The following is a 22,110-nucleotide window of genomic DNA, read 5'->3' on the forward strand; positions in this document are numbered from 1 at the left end:
CAAAATCCTTTGCAGTGCTTGCGATGGCAGTTTTCTAAAGTAAAATTTTCAATTCCTTTGTTCGGAAACCAGCTTTCTTGAAATTAGCATGTAGATGTCTAACGCAGTGTCTTGTTTTTGCATTAGGAAATAATATATCTATTGCTTCTAAAAGTCCCTGCAAATAGAACAAATACAGTTTAATTCTTTGACATACCATAAACCCTAAACAAAAACAATATAAAACAAAATAGACAAATGGAGTTTTACCTTTTTTTTGTCAGACATGAAAGATATCTGGTATGAGCTGACAATTTCCAAGTCTAGTGCGAGCAACTCCAAGAACCAGAGCCATGATGCTTGGTTTTCACTTTTGACAACAGCATATGCAATAGGATAGATGCCATTATTTGCATCTATCCCAACAGCTGCCAATAGGTAGCCTTCAAAGTAGCCCTTCAAGAAACATCAATCTAAACCTATTATCCTCCTACAACCAACCCTATATCCATCATTCCATGCTTGCAGACAGACATACATCATTTGGAACAATTTGTTATCTAGATAACAGATTGTTGTTGTCCCCTCATTTTGGGTCCTAACCTTCAACAAATATTCATAAATCTTATCATATTGAGCCTTATGAGCTCGTTTAATTAATTCTGATGCTCTAAGTTTAGCCCTCCTATATTTGGTTAGTGAGACAAGGCAAAAGAAATCTCTTTTGACATCTTGTTGCAATGATGTCAAAGAATAACCAGGATCAACAATGAATTTTTCTTTATAATGTTGACCTATCCAAACTGAGGTTACATTCTTATTTTTATAGACTTTAGAGCAAGTATGGTTAGGGTTTGAATTCCTAATTTGCCAAGTTTGATCATTTTTTGGGAACTTAATAAAATAACTATTTAAACTATTATACTGCTTGACAGCTTCTTTTAGATTGTCTTTGGACTTAAATAACATTTCAACCTGAAGTTTAGGATTACTTATGTCATTATCTGGGTTGAACTCAGGCCAATTTTGGCCATTTGAGTCAAATCCATGTGCACTATCTAACCTCCCAGAATCATCACTATCACACAGTTCCCCTACTTCTATATCATCCATGTTTAAACCATCTAGATTAACCCTTATCCTATTAGACACATCACTATCAATTACATCATTAACAGACACATCACTATCAGACACCTCAAAATCAAACATTTCTTATTCACTCTCATTAAAATTATCATCAATTAAACCTGCTAAACAAATTTACAATCAATAAAGGAAGACGACAACCAAAAAATTTAATACAATATAGGCAATGGCCAAACACTTTAATACAACATGACAAACAATAATCAATACAAAAATAATTTAATACAAACACAGTCATTTCTAACATGCACGTGGCAGATAATAACCAAACACTTTAACCCTAAATCTAGGCAATGGTAGACAATAACCAATACAATATAGAATCTAAAGAACAAATTCAATCCAATTGATATTTGAAACTAGGAACAGATTTGTCTCTTAATAACCAAACTTGATATTGTTTGATACAAATAATAAACATGACATACACAACATCATGCACATGTATATGACATATATGCACAACATTAGTTTGATACCAACAATAAACATGACATACATAGCATCATGCACATGGCATACCATACACAGTATCTGCCATTCACTTTAATAAGCAGATTCTAAACCCCATATGAATAACAAATGAAATCAAAATCTTTCTGGATGCTTGTTAATAACAAATAAGACCAAAATTGAAATAACCCTATGTGGATGCAACGTTTTTTAAATTTTAAATCTCGACAACCCTAAATCCAAAAAATTCAAAAACTAAATACAGAAATTTACCCGTTACAATGGATGTAACAACATTGGCAGCTTCTCTTCTATTGACCATTGTAGCTGAGAACTAAAAACACTGATAGGTTCCTCGTTTTGTCTTCTTTTCTCCCCAAATAGAAAATATTAATTGATTTCTAACCCAAGACCATGTTAATCAATTATTGAATCGATTTTTTAACCCTAAACCAACCTTGTTAATCAATTCCCGAATCAATTTCTAACCCAAATCCTTGTTAATTTTTTCTCAAACCAATTTTCTTTTCCTCCTCCCCTTAACCACAATCAATTTCTGTTTTTTTACCTTAAACCAACCCAACTATTCAGATTTTTTTCCCCTAAACTGTGTCAAACCTTGGCCCTTCCATTGCTTCACCAATGTGGCAAGTTAAGTTGTCCTATCAGCGGTCCCGTTAGACAGTAACGAAAAATATTAATAAGTGACTGATTTGTCACTTTTTGATAATGTTAGTGACTGTTTTGTTATTTTTCTAGAATTGAGTGACTAAATGAAACTTAGGTGATTCTTTTGTCAGCTATCCCAAAGTTGAATGACTGTTGGTGTAATTTACCCTACTTGAAATCAACTAAGACAACAATCCCTAAAGTTTTAGAATGAAATGGTCGATCAATTTTTTCAATCAAAGAAAAATATACACTTAATAACCAAATTGATTAATCTTAATAACCTAATTTCTTGCTTCCCATTCCAATTTTTTTCTGCACAAAGAAAAATAAATCTGCAACCATAATACTTTAATTACATGGTGAAAAGAAGAAAGAAAAGATTGGATATTGTTGGTTTTATTTTGATAATGTAAAATAAATACAAAATCTAAAACTTAGAACCATTTATTTTGATCTAATGATTAAGATAATTTTGATTCTCATTTTAAAAGTTTTACTATCTTTATTAGTTGCCACCTTTAAAAAAAGAAAAGAAAAACTTCTATTAGATTCATGAGGTATTTGAATAAGTGTTAGGATATTTAAATTTAGCTTAAATTCAATTAGACATCAATAATCTTAAATTCTTTAATATATATATATACTCACATTCGACGAATCCAATCTACAAAATCTAAGTCTATAACATAAAATGTATATGTGAAAGTTGAGTAAGATTAAATAATTAAGGTTATGCGTTTGTAATTTTTAATTTAATTATTTATTTGAAGAATTTAGTATGTATCTGATGATCATGGCCAAACAAAAAATCCGGATATAAACAAAAAGTATGACATCCCTAAATTGAATGGCTATGGATGACCATGGCCCTCAAGAATTTCAAATGATCAATAGATAATTCACCATACATCCATGAACATGGAAAGGTGACCTATAAAAGATCTAGAAAAACAACAAAAACATACAAATGCGATGCCTTTAAGCCAAATTATTCACCCAATCACCATTATCATAGAAAGGTAACCTATAATAGTTATAAAGAGTGGCCCCTATTCTAATACAATGATCAAAAAGAAAACGAAAAACACGAAGAAGAAGAAAGAAAAACACAAAAATGTGATGCCTTTAAAGCCAAATTCAATGACCCAAATCACCAGTGCCTCCCTTGAGAGCCACTTCCTTTGTTTTTTGCAAAGAAACCGTTCTTGGGTTTTGGTAGCTCATTAATGTCCATCACTTGTACTGTTCTTTGCCTTTTGGCTTCAAAAATAACATAATCACATTTAGTATGAATCCCAAATGAGGGATTCAAAGATTTAAAGAAATTGTGGAACAAGTGATGAAAAGCAAACCATTTTCAGCTTCTTTATAACTTTCTTGAAGCCTTTTCCTTGCAGAAGCCAGCCTGTCAGAGTCAAATTTGCTTTCCTTTTCTTCTCTCTGTCTCTACAAAGTCCTCCAAAACAATATGTTATTTAGATTCATATGTAAGTTTCGAACATGAGTACATTCAATTTTTCCCTAAGCATTTCATATATTTGTAGGGTTCTTCAAGGACCAAATCCCCATTTCCATTCCGAGTGAATTGGATACAAGAACTTCAGAAAAAAATGAAAAGACAAGTAGAATAGCAGAACGGCAACTCGACAAACATACATGTCAAAGTGCCTTTTGAAAGTATTTTGCTTCTAATAAATTTGGTATCAAACCTCTCTGTCTATCAACAACATAATGATGCAATTCTATGAAGCATGCACGCTTCTATCAATAAGTATCTAAGTATCAAACTCGTGTCCAATGTGGAAACGGTTCAATTTGGCAAAATACTTGTCAAAAACAATCAAAGCATGGTCAAGACATGTAAATGCAATTACATGCTTTAATTTGGCATGTATTTAATACCTGCACATTTTGTGGAGGAGTTGAGTGAGTATGTCTAATTGGAGGATCTTTTCGATGAGGGATTGACTTTAACTTCCTTTCAGGTTCTGAATTATTCTTGTTTAAACCAAGACTCCCATCTGTCAATTGTCATCCAAGATCGCATTAAAAAGAAGGCTGATTAACCAAAACAATGTTATTCGGAATCGAATATTCGTGCCATATATAAGTACATGTCCAACACAGATATGATCAGAATGCTCCAAGCATTTTCATGTATTTGGTTGATTCTTAAAGATTAATTCTCGTATCCATGCATTGGACATAAATATCGAACACGAATTTATCAAGAAAAATGAGTAATCGAAGCAAATATCAAATCAAATTCTGTACTCACTATGGAGGTTTGGAGAGTAGACATCATCAGGAACCTGTAACAAAGCAGAATCTTAGAAAGACAAAAGCATAATTTCAAACAACTTTCACATGAAATATATACATATATATTACGTATATTATAATTTCTTTCACCTGTTGACCACCATTTTGAGGAAGCTTTTGCTGTGGTGAATCTCTATCTGTTGTTCATACAATATTCATATTACATTTTTAACTCTTGATGAAATGTCAATTCACATTCACCTTTGAAATATTCTCACAAAAACTAAAAATCCATGCTTTCTAAATTTGAGACTGTCGAATATGAGTATGTATGCAATATAAATAAGTTCATCTTCAGAAAATCATATTTTCATACCCATGTGAAAAAATGTGTCTGAAATGGATGCCAGTTCTTCATGTTACAGTTTAGATAATATAATTTTACCCATAAGTGCAGCAGGTTCATGTTCTCCCGGCTGATTCACCATTACCCATTTATCTACAATATCTTTCCATTTCCTGAAAAAACAAAGAACCAAATCATATAACCGAATTTCCTTGAACTGGTCTTTCAAACTAGAACAAACTTAATAGAACATTCATACATATATGCTATGCTATGGTACTTGAACTCGGCTGTCATTGTTGGATACGAAATATAATCAATTTTTTAAACGTTTTACATGTTTTAGAGCGTCCTTGGAGGATAATATCTCCGCACCTTGTATCAAACACCAGTGTTGGACACAAATACTTAGCAAAATAAAAAGTTGAAGCTTAAAACCTGACAAGTTGCTTCACTAATCTCCTAACATCATTTGATGAATGCTTTCTGAATTTGTTCACATGTCTCCCAATATCAGTTTCCTGAAGATAGAATCCAAACATGGCAATGGTGATGATGATGAATCAAACTAAAAAAGGAAACTAAAAAATGAATGAAAACAAATTCATTCCACTTAATAAATTACCTTGAGAGCTTGAAATGTTATATCCATATCCGCCAAGCTTTGAAGCAAATCGACCAAAGAATCTTCAGACTGGATAAAAAGCAATAATTCAAATCAAAATCCATAAATATTAAACCGACAATACAATTGCAAAAAAAAAAAAGGGCTTCAGAGACCTGATCAGGTACTTCAAGAAGGTCCTTAATTTCAAGGACCCTTTTTTGTTCAACATCAAACACGCCTCCACAAGGGTCCACATCATCATCTTCATTGTCGGATTGAGGTTTAAAAGGAGACCCTTTTCGTCCTTCCCCACCTTTACTTTCATGGAGGTTGCCTTCTTTATTAACTGAATATCCATTTGATCTCTCACCAAAATCACAGGTTTTACATCCATTAACCATGGAAGTAGCATAAAGCCTCTCCACAATCCCATCTCTCCTTTGCTTCAACTCTTCACCATAATCTAAAGAAGCTGCCAGGATTGCTGTATCAATAAATGTCCACACATCAACACCTGCTGTTTCGAGAACCGATCTGAAATCATCCAAATCCATTACCATCCAATAAAAATAAACTAATGATCCGATTGAAGCTTCAACATAAACAGATCTGATATAAAAACAAAATGACCCAGGGCTTGAATTTTGCAAAATTCCAGCTGAAACAAAAAATAATAATAATAATAATCTTTGAAGTCAAAGATGAAATGGGTTTTGGCTATTGTGTTGGCTTAATGAAGAAAGTTTTGAAACTTCTAATTTTGTTAATGAAATTGGAATATTTGTGTTTTTTTTTTTTGGGTAGAATTATACCCAAAAATGGAGCTTAATTTCTTTTATTTCATCTTGTACATGTTATAAAAGGAGATAATATTTTTGGGTTTTTTTGGTTGTGATTGAGAAAGTTGAAATGGATATCTCTGGTATTTCAACACTTTCTGTTCAGATATTTTTGGCTTGTTGTGATTTGGGAGATGAACAATCAGAGGGAATGAGAAATCTTCCTTTGAAATGTAACCACACTGGCTTCTGGTTATTGGGAGGACAAAATTAGTTTAGTGTATTTTTTAGGGAACAATTAGAAAATAATCCAAAAATATTAAAGTAATTATAAATCAGGCAATTAAATCAAATGTGTCTGTTCTTTTTATTTTAATTTTTACACTCTCTTTTATAAATTAAAGTAATTATACATCACACACAAAATCATCTTTTAAAATGAATTACCTTCAAATCCTAACCAAAATTTGGGTTGCCACTCAATTTTGCATCATCAAAGTTTTAACTCCAATATTAGTATCTTGTTAAACGTTTGTTGTCTTAATTTTTTCTAAAAAAAATGCAATATTTAATTGTGACGGGAAAAAATAAAAATTCATTTATTTATATATTTTCTAGAGTAAATCACATTTTTATTTAAAATTAAAATATTTTCAAATATTCTTCTCTTAATGCAAAAATGTTGAAAGATACTTCACTTAAAAAAGCATTCCATTTTTAATTAAAACCACCCAACGTGGCAATGAATTCACAATTTATATTAATAATTAAAAAAAAGCCTTTAAAACGATTTTAATACCAAGTAAACAAATCTTTAAGTAATATGAAGAATGTGAATAAACATACACATAGCTAAACTTAGTTACGTATATTGTGTTCATAAATTGGACTCAACTGAAGCTTGGTTTTAAATTTTTATTTGAGGTCTAAGCTCATTTTTTAGTTAACTCAATCCACCCAAAAAGTCTATTTTATAATTTAAAAATTAATAAAATATTAAAATTATTTTTTATTTTATATATTTTTATAATTAAATTTAAATGTTAAAATTATTTTTCATTATTTAAATTAAATTCGAATTGAGTAGATTTTAATATAAAAAATCTTTGTCCAAACTTAATCATGTTTAAAGAAACGATACTCAATCCTTGGACAATTCTAAGCATGCAGAACCATATTAATGTATCCCAACACATACATGGCTATGCATCAACACCATATACTAGAACATCACGGAACCTAATACTCTATACATAAACATCATATATATTTCAAGGTATCTATCTACAAAATTTAATACATGTATGAACACATATAACTCCATATATACATGCATAACAGTGAAGCTACTCATAATTATATGGCATTTACATTATCAAACATGCGTTTATACGCATTCACACAAACTCATCATTACATACATATAGAAAATACATATTTAAAATATAAAAGTGTATTTAAAATTACTATACAATAGAAGTCCACGTGTTGGTCTCACGGTCAAGGTTTTCACCTCATCAAGTGTGGTCTGGATTTAAGACGTGCTAGTTGCTTTATTGTTAGGGCTTTACTCTCCTCTTGTAATTTAAATTGTGATTAAAACAAAATTTAAATACATCAAATTAAGAATACTAAATGCACTACAATTGTTTTATTAATCCTAATAACATAAGATCAACTCTAACCACATGCAAATTTGTTATTGATTTTTTTAAAAGTAAAAAGATTAAAATACCCAAGAATAACGTAACTTATTTTAATTATAAGAAATTTTTGTAATTTTTCTAACTGAGTTGGTGTCCACCAATTGCATGGCACCAACATAGCCAATTACTTAAATAATAATAATAATAATATAGATATATACAAATGATAGAGGCAATAAACAGTGTATAATACCGATTAAGTTTTAACTCGATTGGCATGGGTATTATTGCCAATACATGAGGACATGAGCTTAAGTGCGCAGAAGTGCATTATCATCCTATTTATAAGTTGGGGTGGGCTATGAGCACTTCTAGATATTGTGTCAAAAAATAACAAATATGATCAACACTTATAATGTGATTATTCAAAAAGAATAATAAATAAATAAAGTGTGCAAAATGAAATTAAAGTGTAAAAAAAATCAAAGTAAAATTTTGATTGAGTGGTAAATTCAAGATTTTACAAATACAATTTTTGTAGGTTTAAAACTTATTATATTCTTATTTTTTATTTTTTATTAAGTAAATTAAAATATCATTGAATAATATAACTTATTTTAAATACAAAATAATATTTTTAAAATATGATAGAATATTTTTGCACAACAATGGCTGAATTGGATATAAGTAAAAATTAAGGACATATTTGAATGTTCTAAAAGTATAAAGGCTTAGTTAAATAAAGTAACAAAGTTTAAACACTTATTTGATATATTAAATTCTAACTTTTTGTTTTATTTATTGTCACGTATTTATTTTATTGAATTATACAGACATTAATTAAAAGAATTCCAATGTTTAAACTAAGCATAACTATTTTCAAAAAAGAAAATCTTTAAAATAATTTCAATTATTTATAAATGCTTTTTAACTTTCTTTTTTCTTCAGGATAACTAATTATAAAAATTTTAAATTCATGCCCTTTACGAGATAAGATTATGAATATCACCATGTATGTAATTAGTTTTGTTTCAGCACCCTCTTTTGAAAGTGGAGGAAAGATTTCGGTCCCGCGTTTGCGTTTTGCGCGTGATGATGTGATATTGTTTCGTAAAATAGTAGTGGAAATGGTTTTTACTTGTTTATAAATTTTTGGTTAAATTCTTCTTTGAATTCCTATGCTTCGTGGGAGTTATGAATTTAATCTCTTTTCTTTAATTTGATCATTTTTAATTTTTATACTTTTCAAATTTAAAAGTTCCGTTCTCACTAAATGATAACTGTTAAATTTATTTAGTTATGTTCTACTATTTTCAAAACCTGATGAGCCAAACATATTATCATATATGTAATGCCATGCCAACTTGTTAATTCTACATATTGTTCACTAAAAATCTAATTACTAGATTAACTAGATTTATTTACATCAAGATTGAAATTTCAAAATTCAAAAAGTATTTTGACTAAAAAACCTCCAATTGTGCGCATAGTACATGTCGAAACCATTTTTATTTTGGAAAACGGAGGTCGACTCTAAAACAAAAATGGAGTCGCCACCAATCCTTTTTGTTTGGGTGTGATCGGGTCACCCTGTGGTCGATCATTTTAATAAAACATTTTGGTTTATTAAAACAACGTTTTTGGTCTACGAAAAACTAGAAGACGAATTCGGGAGTCGGTTACGCGCGAGGAAGGATTAGCACCCTCGCAACGCCCAAAATTGGTACTGTGACACCCCTAATGTGACCCTAGTCGGGAAGTGGTTTCGGGACCACAAAACCGAATCATAAAAATAATTAACCGTCATATTGGATGCTTATTATATGTATATATGCATGTGTGAAAATTTCATATTTGAATTTTGTTAATTGTAAGTGAATTTTATTAAATAGGACTTATGTGAGAAAGTTTAGAAATGTGCTAGGCAAATGTAAAGTGGCCTATTAATGCATGTTATAAAAATGAAGGGTTTGCATGTCAAATTACCCAAAATTTGAGCTAGTGGCCGGCCATGCTATGGGATAAAACATATTATAAACATTTTGTGTTAATATGTTGTGGGAAGAATAATAAAATATGAGGGGAGTGGGAGGAGAAACCAAAGTTGTTTCATCCTTGCTCCCCCATTTTGCCGTGACTTGAGGAAGGAAGAAGAAGGGAGTTCTCTTGCTTCATGTTCGGCATGGATGAGGATTTGGAAGAGGTAAGTACCTTGAAATTCTTGGAAAATTATGTATAAAGAAGGTGGTTAGTTCAAGTTCTAATCATTCCATGGCTTGAGTTTTGATTGTTAGGAGGTTTGATATTCGGCCCAGTAGTTTGAAGCTCTTAGTACATATATTTTTCTTCTTTCTTGAAGGTTGAAATTGGGTTGTTCTTAAGGAGGTGCCGAATGTGGTCATTGAAGGGCCTTGAGGAACAATATGTGTGGCTTGGGTTATAACATTCGGCCATGGTAGAAAATGGAAGAGATAAATGGTTGTTAATTGTGATAGTTTAAGGAAATTGTAAGTAGTTTGAATAAATGAACAATAATAATAATAAATCATCTAGTGAATTGGTGTAGTTGCCGAATTTGAACTAGGAAGTTATTGAGTAATGTGTGTATTTTAAGTGATAGAATAGAGTGAATGCTTGGAATGTGATATGTATGAATTATATGTTAAATTAAGGTTTGCTAAGCTAGCTATTAAGGTGAAGTGCAAATGTTAGTATTTGATTGCTAGTGTATATATGTGTAATAGTCGAAATGAAGATGCTTGATGTCATGAATAAATGTTGTTTATATGTTTGGGAATTGAGTAAAAATTTGATGTTTAATCACTTAAGGATTCGGCATTGTTTAAGATAATTTACTTAAAATGTGATTTTGAATGTTATGAGTATTGGGATGTAAGTATATGTGTGTGCTTGATCATAGGAGTTTGCTATGAAATTTTGTTTGGTTGAGTGATGAATGGCCGAATGAACTATAGGCTAGGGTGGATAAATTTTTGTACATAAGTAGTGTGTGTGACTATTGGTTAATGAATATTCGGCATAATAGGGTTTATGAGTAAATGGCATAATATATATATGTGTGAATATGTGGTAGTGCATAAAACAAGAAATCAATTAAATTGGGATGGTCACACATAGGTATATTCGGCTTGTAGTTTTATAAATGTGATATGAGTATTTTGTTTGTAAATGAGTAGTAAATATGTTAAGAATGGTTCTAAAATGTATATGGATGCCGTGTGATTGTGATTGATTGGGAAGTAAATTGTTTGATTTAGCTCAAGAGCTTAGAGGATCAAAGTCGGATAGGGGAAAAGAGAAAGTAAACGTATAGCCGTGGATATCTAGTCGTCGACCACTTCCGAGGTAAGTTTTAAGTGATTAAACGTTGAGTAAATTCAATCATAATAGGACATTATGAGTTGATTTAATAAGATATGATGTGGCCATGATATGTCTTAAACTCAAATGGTAAGTTCATAAGTGTTTGGACTCGGAAATTTAAGAGCAAATTGTAATAATTTGCTTAGGACAGCAGCAGTAACGTGATTTTAGAAAATCACTATAAATTGTTGGTGTGGAATTATGGGCTGAATAAAATATGTAATCAAAGCTTAATTAGTCTAGTTTCTTATAAAAGAGACCGTGTAAGCAAAGAAATTTCTTATAAAGAGATATTTAAAGTTGTGTGAGACAGTGTCAGAATGACTCCGAAATCCCCTGTTCTGTTTTTAGAAAATCATTATAATTTTTACAAAAATGGTTATAAGATAAAATTTATATGATTAGACTCCTTAATGAGTCTAGTTTCAAATGAAATCAAATATAACATATTTTGAATTCTGTACAATGAGAAATTTGATTCGAAGTGAAGAGTGGTCAGATTAGTCAAACAGTGAAACAGGGGAAACTTTAAGAAAAATCTGGTATTGATTGGCCAAACCTAAAATTCTGAAAATTTTATGGATGGAATATATATGAGTCTATATTCAGGGAAAATTAACGGCAATTGATTTTGAGTTTTGTAGCTCCAGTTATAAATAATTTAGTGACTATTGCTCAGGAAAACAGCTTGTAGTGAATATGTGAATTTGTTGTAAACATTGATGAAACTATTTGAGTTGCTTATAAGCTATTGCTGAAAATGATGTACAAGATAAATATATATGTGTGTGGTAAAGCCGAATGGCTAGTCTGAAATATATATGAGATATGTATATGTGGTAAAGCCGAATGGCTAATGTGAAATATGTATGAGATATGTATATGTGGTAAAGCCGAATGGCTAGTGTGAAATATGTATGAGATATGTATATGTGGTAAAGCCGAATGGCTAGTGTGAAATATAATGTGAAATATGTATGAGATATGTATATGTGGTAAAGCCGAATGGCTAATGTGAAATATGTATGAGATATGTATATATGTGGTAAAGCCGAATGGCTAATGTGAAATATGTATGAGATATGTATATGTGGTAAAGCCGAATGGCTGGTGTGAAATATGTAGGAGATATGTGTATATTGTGGCCAAACCAAATGGCTGGTGTGAAATATGTAGGAGATATGTGTATATTGTGGCCAAATGACCAAATGTGAAAGGTGTGTATTATTAGATATTTGATGAGGCAAATGAATTACAAATATGACAGTCGATGTGAATGTTGTAACATGAAACTTGGAAATATATTCCGGGTAAGACCCGATGACTACGTGTGGAGATTATGTCCGGGTAAGACCCGATGACTACGTGTGGAGATTTTGTCTGGGTAAGACCCGATAACTACGTGTGGGGACTATTCGAGCTAAAGATTTCGCTGAAGATTCGAGTAAAGTATAAGATTATACGACTTCACAGTAACAATTGGTAATAAATACGTTCAATGCGTTAAGCTGGTCAGGTATGTATTTTGAGATTATATTTAAGCTTGATTTGGACTAAATCACAAGGTCGTTATGTGATGCATATGTGAGTAAAGCAATAAGACTGTTCTATGATTATTGTGCGTTTGGTCAATGTGGAAAGTTAGGTGAAAATATGTAATGTACCTATGTTTATAAGAGATCACTATCAAGTGAGAATTTATCTGCCTATTATATATGATGAGATGGGCATATTCGGTAAAGGGATGGTATGCCCGAAGGAAGAGTGAAATAAAAATACGAACAACTATGTTATAATTTGATTGTTATCTGTTGACACTGCTTAAAACTTACTAAGCATTGTAATGCTTACTCCGTTTACTTTGTTTCCTCTATTTTATAGATCTCATTTGGAAGCTACAGGCTCGGGGATCGTCAGCAACTAGTCACACTATCACTATCCACTGCTTGTTACTGTTATGTTTTAAATTATTTTATGGCATGTAAAGAATAGACCAGTGGCCGAAGAATATTTTGGTTAATGTATATAAGCCATGCGAAAATGACATCTTTTGAATGTGTACTTATAGCAGTTAAATTGTATCCCTGACTGTCTTTAGTATTTACCTAAAGGAACGTTCTTTATAAATAAATAAAAAAAATTCAAAATTTTTACTGTTCGGATATGAGTTTCAAGTCCGGTAATGCCCCTTTACCTATTCCGGTGACGGATACGGGATAGGGGTGTTACAGGTACCGTATTGATCGATTAGCGTCCTAATGTTGAAATTTTGAAAAGATTTTAAAATACAAATTTTTAAAAACATTTGGATAACTTGAATTGGATATTGAGATTCTCTCGCTTAGAAGGAATAAAATATTACGTCCAGCACGATTGGATACAATATTTCGAAACCTCGACACAAGATCATCTCAGGATTTCCAAAACACATGCACTTAAAACTCTTAAAAAGGATATTTGGCTATTCGGCCCAAACGATAAATCGAAACCCAATACGATTAGGCACGATTTATCAAATTTCCAAATACGAAACATTGCATCATTTTAATTTGAGAAAACATGGATGAAATTTCAAAAGGATATTTTGTATTTTAGTCGAATGGAAAATCGAAGCCCAGCACGATTGGGCACGACCTCCCAAACCCCCCAAACACAAAATATTGCCTCGTTTTAATTTTAAAAAAACATGGATGAAATTTCAAAAGGATATTTCGCATTTTAGTTGAACGAAAAATCGAAACCTAGCACGATAGGGCACGATTCCTCGAACTCCCAAACACGAAATATTTCCTTATGTTGAGAGGGTTCTTTGAAACGCGGGTGATTATAAAAGCGATCTAAAGTATATAAAATAATTTTTAAAAAAAAAATTATTTTCCATTCAAGATAAAATAATATATAAAACTCTTTAAAAATAATATATAAACAATTCAAAATATATAATGTGTAAAAAAAGTTTGAAATACATAATATATGAAAATATTAAAGTAAATAATGTGTAAAAATTTGAAATGAACGTTGTATAAAAAGTTAAAATAGATAATAACAAAAAATGTAAAATAAATAAATAGAATGTTAATAAAAAGAGTAAAAAACATATATAAGAAAAATAATAATGAAAATATTATTAGTATATAAATAGAAATAAAAATATAATAAATAGAAATATAATAATAGTAGAAATATAAATAGATAAATAAAATTAGATAAATAATAATAGTATTAGAATAACAAAATAAATATAAATAGAAACATAAAAATAATAGTAATAATATATTAAATTAGCTAATTTGACAATAAAATAGAGAAAATAAAAAAGGATTAAATCAAACCTTAAAGCAAAATTTTGGGGCAAATCAAAGATAAATAAAAGAAAATGGACCAATTTCAACGTGCAAATAACAAGGAGGGACCAAAAGAGAAATAATCCTCACCCTCCAAAACACACAGCTTCAAGGAAGACCAAAATGTAGTCAAAACAAATTTTAGGGCCAAAATTATAATGAAAACTTAATTGCAAAACAAATAAAACAAGAGCTAAAAGCAATTGGATGAATTTAGAAAAAACAAAGAAATTGAAATGAAATGGACAAGTTCCCACGTAATAGAAAAAAAAAAGAAAATAATTCAATTCTAATGAAAATAGGAAAAGAGAGAATAATCCAATTCCAAATTGAAGTAGGAATACCAAAAGTAATCCATTAGTAATTCGTTCCTTTCCAAAGAACAAAATACACTTATTTATAAACATGGGGGTTTACTAAAAATAGCCTAACTAATTTAATAATAAAATAAAATAAAATAAAAATAATATCTTTTTATTTTTAGCCTTTTACCAAGTCAACAAAATTTGATAACCCCTTAGCTTTTTCCATCTTTTTGATTTGGCCACAACTTAATGATTGTCTTTCAATTTGGCCATTTTTGGCTTGTTTTCGATTGATTGCATCTTTTGGCTTCGGTTATTATTTTTTCGGGCCTAGGCCAAAATTGCCTATTATAGTACATAACTAGTTATTAAATCTAACCAAGCGAATTTAATTGTTTGGGTCAAGACTAAAATTTAAATTTCAAAAAATTAAAAAAGAAAAAAATTTACTAATTTAAAAAATACAAGGACTAAAATGATTAAATCCACAATTTTCACAAAATATAAAAATTAATAGCAAAATTTAACCAAAATTTTTATTTGAGAGTTTCAATATAATAATTTGAGTATAAATCTAAATAAATGAGCAATTATAAGATTAAAAAGAAATAAGTAGATAAAATATTAAAATTTGTCTTTGTAAAGTTAAATGGATAATTTAGGCTTACTCAACCGTTCCATATCATTTTAAAAATATATACTTAATAATTTTTATTTAAACTTTGAACAGTTTTTTTTTAATATGAAATTAAACAACTTATCTAAAATCCCATTTTTTTTCTTGAAATACTAACTTCATTAAAAATGGAAATCGAAGTACGATTTTAGTCATTTCCACTGTATATAATCAACGTGACAACTTGAATCATTTGATAATTATATCATAATCAAGCTTGAACCGTTGGTTCACGTAATAATATATATTACTTGTATTATTGAATATAAATAAAAATAAATTTGAAAATTGAATTCACAAAAGTCCCATTCCAAAGCTCAATCCATATGGGCAGACCTTCCATTATTGTATATAAATTTATTGGAAATTTATGAAAATTGGTAGGTAAAATGCAAAAGGGAGATGCATCCCCAGTACCACCATCATCAATCAAGTTTCAAGCCAACAGTAATACAACAGTAGTTCCATGCATGAGTTTTCATACAGTTGAATGTTGAGGAATTTTCATGGCGATACAAAGATTAAAGATATATGACCTTCTCTTCATTTCTCTCTCTTCTACTTCCTACTCCTATCTCTCTCCACAATCACAAAAACCCACTTTTCTATCGTTGCGTTTGTCCAAGTCAATTCTTTGTATTGATGATATATAATGAAGTTCCCTCCAGAAATATTATTGCTCAGTGCAGTTAGTTTTCATAATCTCCGACTTGAATTCATATCTTCTCCACATACAAACAATCTGAAGTAGAGCTGCATTGATATTTCATCAAGTTTGAAGCTAAGAAGTCGTTGTTATGCATTCTGAATATTCGATTACTCGAATACATGTTTTTGGTTTTTACAGTTTAAAATATAGGCAAGGGGCATATTAGCACACAACTAATAATTGAGCTGCAATTGGCTCACAACAACCAGATAAAGGCTCTTACCGGTATAACTTGGCACTATAAACTTAATTTCCTGAAGCAGTTCTTCGTTCCAGTACAAGATCATCAGCAGAGTAATAATCCGCAATCAGGCGGTACATGTATGATGGATTATGCCCTCCGCTGTAAAGACACAAAGCAATCAGTGATAGCAGGGAAAGGTAAAACTCAAGCACCATGAAAACCAAAACTTCTAGAAATGGCTGAAACAGATGAGCCAACTAAATGCAATATTTTTTCTCCTTAAGATCAATGTAAATCAGAAAAGCGGACTATGCATTGCATTCCATTCCCATGTTATATCAACGGATCAATAGTACTCCACAATGCAGAAAAGTAATTGATTTGATAACTTAAAATGAAATTAAGAAACATTTACCAAATAACAAATATGAATGAAAAGGATAGAAGTTTAAATCTTTCAAACTCCATGATCTTACGTATCAGTTATAAAGAGACTAACAAGCTTCGGTGGCACATAGTCAAATGTTGGATTGACGACATGAAGAAGGGGGGCGCCAATGCCACTTCCAAAATCCAAGCAATCCGAGAATTCTCCAAAATCTAGCAACTCAGATGGGGACCGCAATTCATTCAGCAACACTTCCGGGTGATGAGGATACAAGGGGCATAACTGTCAAGTAGACCACAAATGAATTAACAATAGACAATCAGGAGCTAAAGTAAAATTAAAGAATACAGGGACAAAAGAAACCAGGTTATAATATCAGCATTAGCAAGCATTAACCATCTGTGTGCCTTAGAACTATTTGGCCATTTCTCTGACCAACCTCATGTCTTACGTAGTTGTTTTTGTTGATTTCTTTGGAATGAAGCTTGACCTCAACAATCACACTCCATTATTTTCGTTCAAACTTAGATTAAAAGTTTACTCTCAAATTCTGTCTGGTTTTGAAGTAGGGAATTTACAATATCTGATGAAAATCTTGAAGACGGACAAAATGTCACGACATCCTGGCTTGCAAATGAATTGACTGGCAGATGCAGCACAGAAAATACATTTATCGGATTGTTAATATGCAACAAAAGAAGCACCACCTCAAAATGATAAAACCTGGATGGCTTACAAGAGGTAGCAATAACTGGAAAAATAAAAGAAGCTTTCTTCTAACAAGTATAGGACACTGTTACCATGTTACTCCACTCTTTCATTTTTCTAAGGTGCTTAAAACAAATCATAAGCAGACCATATGTATGACCCACTAGATATAAATCAAAATGATTTTTGATTTTCTTGAAGTACCTGTGTCTAACATTCATGTCACACGCATATAAGGACATGGGTATAGAGGTCTGGCCCTCCAAGGACTGTCCAAATATATGGAAAAACTCGAAGAAAAAGAAATGAACATACCTGCGTGAGCGATATACCCATATCTGATACTCATTCCTGAGTTTGAGTAACATAGGCTGCACATACCCATGTTCTCCCTTCTCTATTTTTGATAAGAATGTTCTGTAGCTCAGACATCAATTTCAGAGTCCAATATAGGATATGTTCCTTTTCACTTTAAACAACATATGCTATTCCCTCTTTACCTCACTTTGCCAGGTATATAATACTACTACATAACACACTTGGTGCGCTCAACCCTGTCTTTTGCACCCTTAAGCATGCTTGTACATAAGTATTCTATGTCCTAACCTGCCACATCAATTGAAATCTTATGCAGTACTATCTTGTACTAAAGCCCTCTCAAATTCTATCCTATTGTTCACATGCATGACACCTCAAGCTATCACATCTAAGGAAAAAAAGTTGAACCATATAAAATCAGAAATTCATACCACCATGGAGACAAATGACACAAAATGTTAATCTAAGTTGAAGTGAACATGAATAGTGATTTTACTTATTATTGCACTAAAATGTAAAGAAGTTTGGTGGTAAATCATTTATTATGCCAAAGTACCTTGTGACTGCCAGCAAGTACAACAAATGGGACAGCATGCTTCTGAGCAGCAAGGGCAACCATGTTCAGCCCAACTGGTGCTATGACCCCCCCATTAGCCATGACCGCATGAGCTCCAACAATAACCTTCATGTTTACAGAATATCAAGCTCCAACAGCACAAGAAAACCATCAACAATTAGGAAGAACTCAACACCATATACCATGTTTACTCGGGAAATCATGGCAAAAACTGCAGAGTCAGTAATCAGAGTAGTTTGTAGACCTCTTGTAACCAATTCTTTTGCAAGAAGATGCCCCTGATACCTAAGTCAACGCCAAGTATAATAAAAAATAATTAAAACAACAAACAAACAAAAACTTAAGTTGTTACAGGCAGGATATCAAAATTGCAGCAGCTTAAAGGAATGTCTTTGCCTTGCAAAATATAATAGCCAGTAGTACAAACCTTGGAGCACCTTCAGCAACAAATACCCGAAATGATCGTTTCTTCTCTTTTGCAGCACAAAGAAATTCCAACACAGTTCTTGAACTGCCTAAAGTTAATATCACCTCACTGACAATATGTTTTAAATATAATCAGTAAAAGGGTAAGTTGACGTTTGAAACGATCATAGGTAGAAAACAATATGAGAACACAGGCCAAATTGCTTCAAACCTTAATAAGTCATGAAAACTTAAACAGTAATGACGATTAGAAACGACCAGCATAGATAAGGATGGTTCAGCACGTGATAGACTGTTGGGTTTTTTTTTTCCTTTTGTTTATTTATTTAATTTTTTCTTTTTTGGGGGGGGGGAGGGGATAAGACAGCAAGAGTCTCTTGCTGAAAGCAAATTCAAATAACACCTCAGACTATCAAATATGAATATTGCAGTTTGCTCAAAGAATGAATAACGGTGTTTTAAAATTGAGGAGAACCAAAGAAAATTTAAAAGCTTAAGGCAGAAAAGATACTTTTGATGTATATGCTCTACTGCTTGCTCAGCAATCAGTTCACGGCAAGTGCTAATGTCTTGAATAAGCTCATTGACTGCTTCAATGACATCATGCTTCAGCTTCCGACTTCTTGAACTTTTATCAGCAGCTAAAAGGAAATTAGTACCCTTAAGTATCAATACTCATAAATAACAGTTAACGCTAGAAGATCTAATATCGCATGATTATCAGTTATCACCACAAGAAGCCAGTTTTGCATAAACCAATACTTAACCACTTCCAGAGACAATAGTCCCAGGGAATATCAGAAAAATTAAAATCTCGTCTCATCAATCAGAATGAAGATAGATCAAGTGTCTTGAGCAAGAGTTTACATTTGCTTTTTCCTTCAGAATCTCCGCCAGAAGAAGATGTATGAGGAACTGCTGCAGAATCAGGCACATCCTCAAGTAATGTCTGCAAGGAAGGTGGACGTAAAGTGCTTCTAGAAGCAGCAGCAATGGCAGCAGCCGATAATGCTGGGTGGTTGTCTCTATCAGTGTCATCTTCATCATCACTTTCGGCAGATAAGTTCAATCCAGCCATAGCAGCTGTTGTCAGAGAAAGATCCTCCTCTCTGATAATGTGCAAAACACGCCTCACAACATTACCCACAGCAAGCTCTGCCATCACATGCATGCACTATTAACAATTTAAAGCAGAATGCCAGAGCAAAAGTATCAAGTATCAACAATCCCTAGGAGAAAGTTATAGTGTATGTTTGGCCAAGATTTGAAGCAGCTTCCCCACTCTAGAAACACAAAAAGATAGACCCCAAAAAAAAAAAAAAGAAACTTAACTAAACTACATTCTGAAAAAATGAGAAGTAGATAATTTTATATAGAATTTTCAAACATAAAGGTATTCTAAGCTAATAGAAATAGTTTTAATTTGAGGCAATGCTTTTTTCAAAAAACTCTACTTTAACATCACTTTTTATTGCGCCTTCTTTAGTCGGAGCAAACAGAATGCAAGAGAACTCAAAGGAAATATTATGGGGGTTAAAATTTTCCATTCAAGTTCCAGTTCAAGCATATACAGAACACTGTCCCATAATCATTCCATAGCTAAAAAGACGGACAGAATCAAGCACAAAACAACAGGGTCCTCAAACATACACAGCAATTGTAATGCATACTCCAATAACCATTTACTGTTTCCAGTGTTCTGAATCAAAGTCAGCCAACAATTTCATAATTAAAAAAAATGGCATAAGCCAAAATGATATCAAATACAAACCATTAACTTTCAAACATAAATAAAAAAATCAATTTAAACCCAAAACGAAAAAAAAAACACACCGACAGGATTTGCAGCAATCAATCGTTCTCCAACAGCTTTAACCGAATGAATCAAAGCAGAAGCCTGGTTCGTATAAGGCATTCGAGTTTGAGAAATCACTGACCGAAGCAGTTCCGCTGTCTGCTTCGCTGTTGCTTGTGAACCCTCAATCTTACTGCCCAACCACCCCAAACAAAAAGTTCATATCTAGCCTTTTCTTTTAAATTCATATGAAATGAAAATCAAATGAAATACTTCACCGTTTTTTAAGCTTGTTAAGAAAATCATTGACGAGAGCCTGCGTGTCTGGCATTTTTTTTTTAATCGCCAAAATTCTCTTCTTCAAAATGCTACAATAAATTCCAAAAAAATAAATTCTCATAAATTAGAAAAAGTAAAATTTTAAAAGAAATGATAAGAAGAGCTGATTGGATTAATCACTTACGGAGAATTAGGGTTTATGCGGGAGAGGGAGTTTCTTTTAGCTTGTTACTGTAAAGCTATTTTTGCTTGGGTTCGGGAACTTTATTATTATTTTTCTTTAAAAAATAAATGAAAATAAAAACGGGTCAATGGGTTATCGGATCTTTTTCAGAAATCCAGAATCCATACTCGAATCCGATCATGTAAATGGTTTTTGTTCACCAGGTTGACCTGGCCATCCGTTACGCAGCACAGTCTTTAACGGGTCTGGTAGGCAGCTCCCACATAATAGAACGAATTGGGCTTCGATTTTTATTTTTATTTTTATTTTTTAAAATTCGATTTTCATTTCAATTAAATTATATAAATAAAAATAGAATTTATGGTCCTCGTAATCATATAATACGTCCCATTCACTTACTTTTTTTTTAATTAATTACTTTTATTTTTAAAATTTTAGTTACTTTATTTCTTACATTTAAAAGTTTCAATGTAGTTGCTAACAACATTAACATTTTTCTATTAAATTAATCGATGTGATGTCTTGAAAGTAAAAATATATATATATTCACTTAGTAATTATCTGACATAAAATTTATATTCTAATGGACTTGATTAATTAAATTTAACAAAATTTAATAATTTTAACAATTCGTAAAATTCACGTCAATAATTTGATTAAAATAAAGTATTTAGACTAACTAATGACATTGTAAAATTAGTGTAGCAAATTGTATAAAAAGTTAAAGTATATTGATTAAATTTAAACATAATATAATAACCAAAACTAAAACTTGACTGTTGTTATATAATCTGAAAAAGAAAAAGTTGAGTAATCATAGTTGAAATTTAACCATTATGTTATAATGTATAGTTTTTAAATTCAAATATTATCATACGCTTCAAGTTTTTGTATTTTTCATACATTTGGGATTTAGTTTCCATATTTTTATTTTTAAGAA

The 22,110-nt window shown here is 31.3% G+C and overlaps 2 protein-coding genes across 7 annotated transcripts; both read right to left on the reverse strand.

The window, feature by feature from the left end:
• Positions 1 to 3,096: 3,096 nt before the first annotated feature.
• On the reverse strand, positions 3,097 to 6,487 carry LOC107904423 (probable mediator of RNA polymerase II transcription subunit 26c). 2 transcript variants are annotated; one of them, XM_016830802.2, is made up of 9 exons: positions 5,642 to 6,482; positions 5,487 to 5,555; positions 5,300 to 5,382; positions 4,961 to 5,034; positions 4,666 to 4,712; positions 4,532 to 4,565; positions 4,156 to 4,274; positions 3,606 to 3,699; positions 3,097 to 3,513 (listed from the first exon to the last, which is right to left on the reverse strand). In XM_016830802.2, exons 1-9 carry the CDS (start codon positions 6,026 to 6,028, stop codon positions 3,404 to 3,406), a joined length of 1,017 nt encoding a protein of 338 aa, XP_016686291.1. In that variant the 5' UTR covers positions 6,029 to 6,482; the 3' UTR covers positions 3,097 to 3,403. The 2 variants fall into 2 exon arrangements, 1 of the variants encoding a protein (XP_016686291.1); XR_005926506.1 differs by having other exon boundaries at positions 3,445 to 3,513; positions 3,606 to 3,709; positions 5,642 to 6,487.
• Positions 6,488 to 15,987: 9,500 nt separating this feature from the next.
• Positions 15,988 to 21,325, reverse strand: LOC107904422 (translation initiation factor eIF-2B subunit beta). Of its 5 annotated transcripts, none has more exons than XR_005926507.1 (11): positions 21,171 to 21,325; positions 20,986 to 21,075; positions 20,746 to 20,900; positions 19,780 to 20,067; positions 19,424 to 19,553; positions 18,914 to 19,021; positions 18,669 to 18,771; positions 18,466 to 18,591; positions 16,995 to 17,165; positions 16,535 to 16,654; positions 15,988 to 16,344 (listed from the first exon to the last, which is right to left on the reverse strand). XR_005926507.1 is itself a non-coding variant. In XM_041112250.1 (11 exons), exons 2-10 carry the CDS (start codon positions 21,036 to 21,038, stop codon positions 16,558 to 16,560), a joined length of 1,254 nt encoding a protein of 417 aa, XP_040968184.1. In that variant the 5' UTR covers positions 21,039 to 21,075; positions 21,171 to 21,324; the 3' UTR covers positions 15,988 to 16,344; positions 16,535 to 16,557. The 5 variants fall into 5 exon arrangements, 3 of the variants coding, with proteins under 3 accessions (XP_040968184.1, XP_016686289.1, XP_016686290.1); XR_001686228.2 differs by having other exon boundaries at positions 15,988 to 16,355; positions 21,171 to 21,324; XM_041112250.1 differs by having other exon boundaries at positions 16,972 to 17,165; positions 21,171 to 21,324.
• Positions 21,326 to 22,110: the final 785 nt, after the last annotated feature.

The sequence above is a fragment of the Gossypium hirsutum genome, chromosome A05 (assembly GCF_007990345.1).
Source record: "Gossypium hirsutum isolate 1008001.06 chromosome A05, Gossypium_hirsutum_v2.1, whole genome shotgun sequence".
Taxonomy (NCBI): Eukaryota; Viridiplantae; Streptophyta; class Magnoliopsida; order Malvales; family Malvaceae; genus Gossypium; species Gossypium hirsutum.

Bases quoted from the DNA above. Each gene is read 5' to 3' on its own strand.
- LOC107904423 (XM_016830802.2), bottom strand. From the start codon at position 6,028: ATGGTAATGGATTTGGATGATTTCAGATCGGTTCTCGAAACAGCAGGT. The intron at 5,383-5,486 runs GTAATTTATTAA...TTCTATCTTCAG, and splicing joins TAACATTTCAAGCTCTCAAG to GAAACTGATATTGGGAGACA. The intron at 4,275-4,531 runs GTGAGTACAGAA...GACAATTGACAG, and splicing joins CTACTCTCCAAACCTCCATA to ATGGGAGTCTTGGTTTAAAC.
- LOC107904422 (XM_041112250.1), bottom strand. From the start codon at position 21,038: ATGCCAGACACGCAGGCTCTCGTCAATGATTTTCTTAACAAGCTTAAA. The intron at 19,022-19,423 runs GTATCTTTTCTG...ACATATTGTCAG, and splicing joins GTAGAGCATATACATCAAAA to TGAGGTGATATTAACTTTAG. The intron at 18,772-18,913 runs GTTTGTACTACT...GCGTTGACTTAG, and splicing joins GTTGCTGAAGGTGCTCCAAG to GTATCAGGGGCATCTTCTTG.